We start from the raw sequence: 11,650 nt of genomic DNA on the forward strand, positions 1-11,650 counted from the left end.
AAGGGATTCATTGATCAAGATGCCGTCAACAAATTAACGTATCCTTGTTGACATATAAACATATTTTAATGCAAGACGTTGTCCGGCACTGCTGATACCACTTAATTTACATGATGATTTAGACGAAAGTATGGTGGTATGTTGAGGACAAAATAATAAATGCATGTCCTAAACATACCATCCTACGAAAGGAACTACAGCTTCATTTTTGTTCTGTATGAAATAATTGTCTGGTTTATTTTTATCCGAAAGAAACTTACACATTCCATAGATGAATCAGAGTTGAAGGACGAATCATTTCAGATACATTTTCTTCTGTTAAGCCGACAACGAGATCATAGGTCAAGTCCTGGGATCGAAAAAGCATCCTCGCGATTCATAGTCCATGCCCTTTTTGTACATACTGAGCTCACCGATCCGGCTAAATGTTTTAACCGAGACTGTAGAAGGATAGTTCGTGACAAAGCAATATGGTGGTAGATTCAGTATGACTTGATCTGTTCACGACAGGTAAATATGCAGTATTAAACGTCCCCTCAGCACCAACATTTAAGCATGGACTTAACTACGGTGTTCGGATAGGGTCATTGTTTTGTCATACTGTCGACCACTATAGAGGTAAGGGCTATGTTACGATGACACGATACGTCAGCACGACAAGATGATGCGACGGCATGACGACATGATGCAACAGCACAATAACACGATGCAACAGCATGCCATCAGTATCGCGTTATAACATCATATTGTTGCGCTATTGCATCATGATATCGCAACATGTTATCGTGCTATCGCAGTCGGCAGTACTACATAAATATTTCACAATAACATCTTGTTGTCATGGTGTCGAGGTCAACTGTACGACGGTACGGCATTAATATCGTGTTTATTGCGTTTCGGTTTAACATGCGCAATAAATCTAACCGGAATGCGATAATACTATATTACTGGACAACACGATGTTATTGCGCTATGTTAATGTCGTACTGTCGACTACGACCACACGAGGGGCTTACATGGCAACATGATGTGACATTAAAAAAATATCAGTGTCGTACTGTTGCGTCGTGTTATTTTGCTATCGCATTGTGTTACCTTGCTGTTTCATCGTATTGTCGTGATGTCACATCGTGTTACCGAGCTTTTGCATCGTATTTTGTTGTCGTGTTGTCGCATCGTGCTTATGTAAGATCATCCTTCCCTCTCAAGGGGTCGTCAGTACGAAAGTACGATCGTTCTATGATAAATAGATAAATGATAAATAGCCGGCATCAGTGAAATTCTTTTGTACAACATTCACTGTAAGAATCAACACAAATTCCATATAAATATAAGGTAAATGTTTTCCCATAAAAAGGTAACATCTATACGCACATGCGATCACCTAAACAATTGTTAAAATGTTAAACTAAACGCTGATTGGTTGCTGTTGATATTTAAGCTAAATATATACATAGTTAACTTGCGGCCAGACAGTCGCAGTCTGTGGGGCCAAGTTAATTATAAATATATGGGACATAAAATGCATAAGTTTGTAAACTTTGTTCTTTATAAGTATGTGAATTTTGAAACAATGGTAGTTTCAACAACGGAAAAGATATTATGCATAGAAGAGTTCTGCCTTTTCCTTGACCGAAGATTATTCAGATTCGTTACTGAAATGGCAAAGAACATCCGTTTTCGTGGACGTTGTGAGGAGGACAACAATAGTCTCAGCCTGATTTTGCCTGATCTTGTCTTCTGCTTGAGAGATTTTAGTCTAAAACTCTTTAAAGATGGAAGACCAATATCTGAGAATGAATACCTCGAAAACAGCCTTTCTTCAAATAAAAGCAAAAATGAAGCATTCAATAAGCCAAGGGAATGTATCCGAAAGTATTTCCCCAATCGAGAATGCTTCACACTTCCAGTACCCGGTGATGATGTGCTCGAAAATCCTGAGACTTTGCATTTCAATGACCTGTCAAGTAAATTCAAAGAAGCTACAATCCCGTTTGTGACGCATGTATATCGCTTAAAACCAAAAGAACTTCTCGCCAGCAAACCAATAAATGGGCAAAGTAAGTTCCGTTTCATTTTCTTTTTAGCTCATCTGAACGATCCGGCGTCTGTCGTACATCGTCCAACCGGCGCGTACAGTTTTAATTAAATACATGTATCTACTTATGATCTACTTGAACAAACTGGAAGTATGCTGTAAGAGACAGTTAGTGGCAACGTGTTTTTTGTCCTTGAATTCCGAATCGACCTGCACACTTATAATGCTGGTGCGAGCATATCATGGGGAATGGTGATGCAGAGCGTCAAAATTATAAACTTATCCCACGGGTAACTGGTAACGTTGAAATATAAATGTTGCAGTAATTAAAAAGCGAGCTGCCGTTTTATAGACATGTAGCAGTTTGTCCATTATACAATAGCTGTTTGGAATAACACTCAATAAAACGCATCAATATCCTTATCGATCTCTAAAGAAATATGGTGGCATGATTTGCTATTTGCCGGAGGTTGCGACTGTGTCTATCCCAACCTGCACACAAAGTTCATCTGTTGTTCCGTATAATAATGTATACAATAATATAAGTACATGTATTGAACAATTTGCTAAGTTAACATGGAGAAAAATATTTATAGGTTATAAGTTATGTATCGGGAAATATGCACGAGTTCTTCAGCGGAAATAAAGTCGCGCAATATTTTTCCGCTGAAAAACGAGTACATGTACATATTTCCCGGTGCAAAGATAATAACACTTATATTACATACGTATCTACACGTATAAATATCGTAAGAATATTAGGAATTTGCTCAATAGCCTGAATGGGCTTAATCGTACTGAACTTAATAAAAAACATAGTGCAACAACACACACTAAACTACGTCACGCACCGGCGTATTTATGGAAAAATATTGACGTGTAGCTTAACGGGGAATAGAAACGAGTATGAAATAATTATAATTATAGTACTGATCTTACCTTCTCAAGTGATCTATAATTACAGTGTTTGCAACCCTTGCAACTAAGTATGTCACAGCACTAAGAGATGGTGCTGTTCCTGACGTGGATGAAACTTTCAAAGACGTTGCAAAAATGGAAAATGAAAGGATATCAAACAAAGCTCTCGATATATTTGAAGACAAAATGAAAAAAGTACAAAACGAATTGCCGATCCCTTCGAGAGTGTTTGAAGAACAATACATGAAATTTCAACAGGACGCACTGAATTTCATACGTGAAAATGTTGTTCATGATGAAACTGGGGATTGTGAAAGGACGGCACAGGTTCGTTCTTTCTTCTACTATCAGAAACTTAGTTCAGTATCATGTATAGTCTTGCTAGAGTTTTTCGTCAGTAGCCTTTTAAAAGAATCATGTAATCATCATGTTGATAACAGTATCATTGGTTATTTCTAACCAGAGAGTAAGACAAATAAAATTTGAATATGCGCAAGTCCAACTAGAAACTAATGTAGTTGTTTATAGCAAATATAACAATTTACGACAAACTAGATGTTTTCTGTACAATTACATTATCTGTGTCCAGTTTGTTACTAAACGGATTTATAATGCTAAAATAAAGATCAATTTGCCGCTGAAATGCTACAAAATATTTCTGCATTAACATAATGTCATAGACGTCATGACGTTACGTATCAGCAACCACCAAAAAGTAGGATAAGTATCTTGATGTACATGATTTTTAACACTTCCATATTTGAGCTGACTTGATACAACCTTAATTTGCCAAAATATTTTTCTAGACTATTTCGTTTCGTATAGTGATGAATATTTTGCAGCCTTTATCTGTTTGTATTAAAATGTCATGTGGAATGAAAGAAAATGATTGTTGATGATAGGCAGATACAACGTTAATAATCATGACAATTTTCGAATGAATGGAGCAGTTTGGTTTGTAATACATATTATTTCAGATCTCGTTTTGTAATTTGATATTCATATAATGCTAAAACTACTCTAGATTAGTCCATACTGCGGTAGAAAATAGTGATATCATGGACTAAATTAACGTAACCGTGGGAACTATACATGCGATCTTTATATCGACTTTTAAAATTCAAAAGTTTAACACTGAATATTTCAGCTTTTAAAATGATTTTTACAATGGTTCATTGGAATAAAAATTGCAATCATGGTAACCTAAAACTTAAAGATGCTTAAGATACGATAGGGTACCATGTTAAGTGGTTGATATTCTGTTCATAAATTAATCTTGATATTCAATTAAGGTCATAAAGAAAATGGCACCGAAACTAACCGTCAAGAAAACTTGTTATTATCCACAATTGCTTAAACATGAGTGAAAATTCACTACCATGGAAACATAATCTTAATGTATATTTCAAAGCTAAAACATACTCTCAAGAATTTTAAAATATACCTCATCCGTATATGTTATGTTATTTTGATCATTTAAATCATTATGTTGATTTTCCAGTAAATGTTTTGTCCTTCATATATTTTCGGTGTAATAAAGTAAAATAAAATAAATATTGCATTCCCGAGAGGCTGGCGCCTCTGTCGATATTCATATTTATCCTGTCACTTGCAGTATTTTCGACCCGATATCAGGGTGCCGTATATCTTTCTTGATATACCGTCAGTTGATCAAGTGACCAGTGATATACAGTCAGTTGATCATGTGACCTTTTCATCGATATTGTTGTCATAAGAAATTTTGCAACGAAACCATCATCATTGTGTTGGAAATGTCCGAACTAAGAAAATGAGCGGTAAAATAATCAGTTTTTATTAAAACACGAAGAAGTTATTGCGATTTTGCCGGTAATCATGTCATTATATAAGTGACGTCATTACGAATATGACGTCATTAAAGCGGTTGGCGCACACTTATTTTTGTAAAATAAATTGCCAAATATCGGAAAACGAAGTAATGGCAAGATAAATAGAATAATAGGTTAGTGCCTAAGATGGAGAAAGTTTATCTGGCTCGGCTCCGGACGTTATCAGGTTCGCCTTCGGCTCACCCGATAACCTCCTCCGCCTCGCCAGATAAACTTTCTCATCTACGGCACTAACCTATTATTCTCTATTTATCCTGTCACTTGCAGTATTTTCGACCCGATATCAGGGTGCCGTATATCTTTCTTGATATACCGTCAGTTGATCATGTGACCAGTGATATACGGTCAGTTGATCATGTGACCTTATGATCACTATTGTTGTCATAAGAAATTTTGCAACGAAACCATCATCATTGTGTTGGAAATGTCCGAACTAAGAAAATGAGTGGTCAAATAATGAGTTTTTATTCAAAAACGAAGAAGTTATTGCGATTTTGCCGGTAATCATGTCATTATATAAGTGACGTCATTACGAATATGACTTCATTAAAGCGGTTGGCGCACACTTATTTTTGTAAAATAAATTGCCAAATATCGGAAAACGAAGTAATGACAAGATAAATAGAATAATAGGTTAGTGCCTAAGATGGAGAAAGTTTATCTGGCTTGGCTCCGGACGTTATCAGGTTCGCCTTCGGCTCACCCGATAACCTCCTCCACCTCACCAGATAAACTTTCTCATCTACGGCACTAACCTATTATTCTCTATATCTCGCAGTGAACATTTGTCATATCACCCTCTCAGAAATTCGATATTTATATAATATTGATTTATTATTATTCATTCTAATATGCTTGTTCATACCATGATTTTTTTTTCTTAACATTATTTTGTGATTCAATTTGATCCAATATGGTGAATTCTTTTGTGATACTTGAAGAATAACTGTCGTCTTTTGTGCACGTGGAACTCGTGCTGTAACTATATTTAGAGCGCACTTTTACAAAAAATAAATTCATTCAAAAGTCAATAACAAACTCATTAACAACCATTTTTAAACAAAATATCGTGCTTTTTCTTCTTTTCAGAAATCAGTTTCTCAAAATTATATTTTATTCAAACAATATAACGTAACAAAATGAACCATCATCCAGTTCTTTCGGAATAGAAATGCCTCACTAGGGTTTCACGTTTAGCATCGTTTCAGATCACGTCAAAGTCACCTGCTTTGGTGTTTTGCACAGCAAATTTAACCTGTTCTCAATAAAAAAAATCTTGTCAATTTATTTTCTTTTCATCACGTAACGACCTAAATAGATACATCCGAAAAACTAATCCACATATGAGCATTACGTTTCTTTTAGCATAGACAAAAAATACACCCTTAAATACTTTTTCATTATAGGTATATTTCATAGATATATGCATTACGAACATGTACTAATTAATCAAAATTTCCAGGTGCAGAGGGAGTGTATACTTAAGAAAATATGTAACCTTCAACAACCGACGACTTCGTATACGAATAAGAGTAAAATCGAAATAAGTTGAAAAGTGTTAAATACCCATATTTTCTTTCTTTTTTTAACATAAACTACAACAGGGCGCTTATATCGGACCGTTATATTACACTATCAATGTCACATTCACAAAAATGAATGCCTTTTCAACTGACTCGGACAAGGCCTTTTCAACTGACTCGGACAAGAGAATATACATGCAATAATACACTTCTAATTATAAACTTCAAACCGAAACACAGTTTTTATTTGAAGGGACATAGACACTGGCACCAAAAGAGAGAGAAAGAGAGAGAGTGAAAATTCCTTTACATGTTATACGCTACCCCTAGGTATCCTATGGAAACCATGGCAATGAACAGGAAAATATATTAAGTTTTAAAATGTACAGTTGCTAAAGGGAAATGTTACTGTTTATATTGATACTATTTTCACTATTTTATTTAAAGGAGAAAAGGGCAAGACTGGGTACTTTAAACATTCCTTAAGCAAATATATCAGCATAGGATAAACAAACGCTATTTGTTCATTGATGTATTATTCCCAGTTGATACTAGACATAGGAAGTATGCCACTATTGGCATATAGGACAATATTAAATAAACAAACATATGTCACACACTAAATATACGGTTTTAAATGTGTTTAGATATCTATCAATAAATAATGTATCCAAACTATCATGCAAATAGCAATTGTTGTAAAAATGGGAGATAAATTGGTGAGATATCTTCTGTAAGATTGAACAAAAATCTATGAAAAATTTAAAACTTCAAAAGATTTTGCCATTTGTTAACAGTTAAAAGGCTATAGCTTCTTAACAATGCATGTTTGTTTTGACAATAAGTGCACGTTCACGTCATTGTGATACATTCCTGATTCCGTGTCGGACAATAAGACTTTCGGTATTACTAAGCATAACAGTAATCAAATTAGCTATCGGACGCATACATTTCAGATGATGATGGACAATATTTCGAATGAAATAAAAAAGGCAAACACCAAAAAAATTAGTAAAAAGTGTAAAGAAAAGTTGAGGCTTGAATTTGAGAAAACGGTATACAGAAAACTGACGGTACTAGATGATTATAAAATCGCTGGAGGTTACAAGATGTATCAGCAGGACATACAGATACTGAATAATGATTACAAAAAAAGTATGGTAGACTATGATCAATATGAGGTAATTTTAAAATGGCTTCTTTTTTATATATAGGAAAGGAAATGGGCGTCTGCTTCAATTGTGCCGGAGACACATCCCTTGGCCTCCTTTTTGAGAAGCTGTTTATCAATCTCCGTATTAATTCATCAAAACATTTGGTCACCAGGGATATATAGCGATGTAAAAGGTTTCCTTTCGTTTCGAGATGTCCCAATTAAATAATGCATATTAAGACAACAATTGAATATTTTTCTAAAGATAAGATATGTATTGTCATCTGTGTTTGAAATACTTTTTGAGTTGTACATTGTATCAATGTATTCATTTGAACATATTTCACAATTGTTTTAGGTTTTACCGGCTTGGATTGAATTAATGGAGGAACGGAAAAAGAAAGATGTGAATATTCTAAAATATGATGATGATTTATCCTTAAAAGAAAAAGAAGGTAATATTAAATTGTAAAAATAAGTTTAACATTATTTGAATGTCTTGTGCATATAATGCATATGTTGTATAGTAAAGGGATTGTCCGAATAGGATATATTGCAAATGTAGCTCATTCAAAACTAAAACAAAATGCGCCTTATGATATGACAACATACTATTAGAATATCCGTCTATGAAGGTATAAACAGCTCCGATTCCTGTATATTATATCCTTAATATTGAAAAAAAAATAAACATTATAATTTTTTTGACATCAACAATCAGTCATGTTTGTTCCTTATATTGTTTCTTCCAGTTAAGTTGAAATAAACGTCATATTTAATGCAACCGATATAGAGCCAATTAGAGAATAAGTGATGCCAATTTTTCTCTGAAGAAACCTTTCCAATTCAATGCAACACATATGCAAAAACATAAGAAAACGGTCGCCGCCTTTTAGTCAACGTGTGTGTTTAAGAAATAATATATCTCATCTAGTGACTTGTCGTTGAATAAAGCATTGTTTGTAGTTCAGATGCGAAGGAATTATATCACGAGGGCGCAGCCCGAGTGATATAACAATACGCATCTGAACGACAAACAATGATTTATTCAAGACCAAATCGCTAAATGAGATATACTATTTCGATTCTAACACGTTACCAAGGATTTTTAAGTACACCCATGATGACATTCATTAAATACTTGCCCGTTTTTAATCGGTTTCTTTTCCAGCGCGCCGCTATGCCGTTTGACGCCATGACGCAATAATTGTGACGTCAGAACAGTGATTTGTTGTATAATAATCTACTGTTTTCTGCCTTCTTTGTTTAATAGAAAAATGAATCGGATCATGTTAGAATTAATAATAGGCCTGGTAAATCTGGGGACGTAATAACGTAAAAGAAAAAAAAATTGTTTCATTTTATCCCACTAACGTAATTATTTCGCTGATAGTGACTGTAAATACCATGAGTCAGACATGTTAATACGACGCTGCCAAGCAATTTTTAAGGTATGTAGTTTCGATCTATTTCCAAAATACAGTGAATCTGCGACCATTAAAGTCTTAAAAGAACACTAAAATCTTAAAAAAGAAATATTTTAGGTAGGAAAGTAATGCTTTTACCTGCCATATACATGAATATACCACATTAACTGTGAAAACTGAGTTTATGCTCCCCGAAGGAGGACGGGGGTGCATATAGTCGCCTACTTGTCCGTCCGTCCGCCTGTCCATCCGTCACACTTCTTGTCCGGAGCATAACTAAAAAGTAATAACTAAATTGTAACTTCACACAATTATAGAGCTTCTTGAGAGGAAGTGCAGTGATAATCATAACTCTAGGTGGTCCCATTTTAAAATATCTCCCCTTTTTGTAAAAAAGGCTTTTCCGGAGCCTAAGTCCAAAACTAGGAGATGGATTGACTTGATACTTTACATATTGATAGAGGTCAGTAAGAAAAAGTGCAATGTCAAAGAACCTTAACTCTAGTTTACCCCATTTTTAGATTATCTCTCCTTAAGTGAAACAAAAATTGCCCGTAACATAATTTGAAAACTATAAGAAGGAATGACTTGATACTTCACATAGATATAGAGTTCGTTTAAGGTATTGGACCCGTAATAGTGTACCTCTTTTTTGAAGAGTATTCAATTCCTACCATAAACCTACTTTGACTGCAATTTTCAGAGGGGCGTAGGTTCAAGCCCAACTTGGACCAACATTTCTTTCTCCATATTTTCCTTTTTTTCTAGTAAGTTTTTACTTCTTCCAATACTTATTATGGATGTATTGTACAAAAGTGGAAAATTGTTATTTTATAAACAATTTCTTGCTGTTCAAAGTGAATTTACCTCTGAAATAGGAGGGGTAGAGTTAGACATCTTTAAAAATACTGAGTTACATGCGGTAAAAGTTCTCTATTTTGCCTTCGTTCTTTAGATTATTATTATGGAAGAATTGCCGGTAGGTTTTACTTCTGCCCCAAGTTTTTTTTAATGAAATGAGCAAAATTCAAAACAGACCCACATGATTCGACCTTAATTTTTCAATATTGAAGTTAGAATTCTGTCTCATTAAGTCTGTTTACTTTAGGCACCCTAGAAAAAAATGATATTTACAGTTTTATTTTGTGTTTTATAATTGTTTAACAATAGTTTGATGTTTTTTATATCAAAATTAATGCTGAAATGAATTCTCTGCAAACGTTTTAGATAGTGGCCATCACATGGACATTTGTCTCTACTTGAGCTTGAGGAAATACCATAAATTATACAAAATTTACAAAAACGGCACGGTAAAAGTTGTTTAAAATTTGTAACACAGTGCAAAACATGGTCATCTTTAAGAATATACAAAGCGAATGCCATTCTTTAAACATTATTATTATGGGTCCAATACCTTAAAGGAACTGTAGTAACTGGAACCTATAATTCTAGCTGATTCCTTATGTTGAATTATTTCCGTTTATGTAAGCTTGTCTGGAGCCTAAGTCCAAAACAATGAAAGGGATTAACTCGATCCTTTACGTATTGATAGACAGCTGATTTGCTCATCCATAGACCATCAACTATTTGTTTAAAGCTACTTATCAGGTCATGTTTACGGCATGATTTTGTCTACGTATACTTCCAGAGCTGAGTGTATTGAAATGAACACGTATTATGTTATATCTTTTGAACTGCCTTTTGTATTTATTTGCAGATGAAAAAAAGAAAATAAACAAACAGTTCTCAGACATGAAAGAAGCGCAAAAGAAAAAGCTTACTGAAGCACTAGAAGCTCAAACCCAACAACTACATGAACATCGTAAGGCCATGGAGAAACAAAGAGAACAGAAGAGGAAGGAAGAAGCAGAAAAATACGAGGAATTTGTGAGAAAGAAGTTACAAAAGAAGCAGGCTGAAGAGGAGCTGCAGACGTATAAGAAGGAAAAGCGCAATGTGGAACTGAATGAAAAGCTTCGAAGGTTAAAGAAAAAAAAGGAAGAAGAAGAACGTAGTAGAAAGCAGGAAAATGATCTTCAGAATGTTACTGAGAGAAAGGATGCAGAATGATCAAAGAGGAAAAGAAGATGAGGAAAAGCAGGCGTGGGAGATTCGTGCGTTTCAACAAAAAGCTGAAGAGTCTGAAAAGAGAAAGAGGGAAAGAAAGAAGAAAAAAGGACTTTTTGGAAGGCTAGGGGATGCATTCACCAAGAGTTAATCTCACACTTAACCATCATATGATGCATAAACATTATCAATAACAATCTAGTGAATAACAGAAACTTTTATTTCAGTGTGGTAGACTGTCTGACTGTAAATTGTCTGCAATGTATTATTCCTCAACATTTTTATTCTAGGACTGCAATGTAACGAATTAAAAATGTCATTGTGTTTAAAGTAAAATGCTTTCAGTCGCCTTATGTATTATTCTATTTCGTGTGATATTTAGGTATTTAAAATAACACTCAACAATGAGGTCAAAGGAAATATGCTAATTCCATTGAATTTGTTTTTATATTTCCCTTTAGGCAACATTTTAAACTACGCTTTGCTTGATTCTTTGGTCTTGTTAAATGTATAATTTAGTTTCTTTTTTCTTGTTAGGAATCGGACAGAATTAATTTTTGACTTTAAATAATTTTATAAAATGCATTACATCTGATACTGTAAGGGATTTGCAAGTTAGTAAAATTGATTAACAATTTCTTTTATGTTGTCATTTT

General features: G+C 34.2%; 1 protein-coding gene across 1 annotated transcript; it reads left to right on the plus strand.

The window, feature by feature from the left end:
• Positions 1 to 1,660: 1,660 nt before the first annotated feature.
• Positions 1,661 to 10,997, plus strand: LOC128553457 (guanylate-binding protein 4-like). Its single transcript, XM_053534607.1, has 5 exons — positions 1,661 to 2,060; positions 3,003 to 3,283; positions 7,304 to 7,528; positions 7,859 to 7,955; positions 10,645 to 10,997. Exons 1-5 carry the CDS (start codon positions 1,661 to 1,663, stop codon positions 10,995 to 10,997), a joined length of 1,356 nt encoding a protein of 451 aa, XP_053390582.1.
• Positions 10,998 to 11,650: the final 653 nt, after the last annotated feature.

This window comes from Mercenaria mercenaria, unplaced genomic scaffold (assembly GCF_021730395.1).
Source record: "Mercenaria mercenaria strain notata unplaced genomic scaffold, MADL_Memer_1 contig_3845, whole genome shotgun sequence".
Taxonomy (NCBI): Eukaryota; Metazoa; Mollusca; class Bivalvia; order Venerida; family Veneridae; genus Mercenaria; species Mercenaria mercenaria.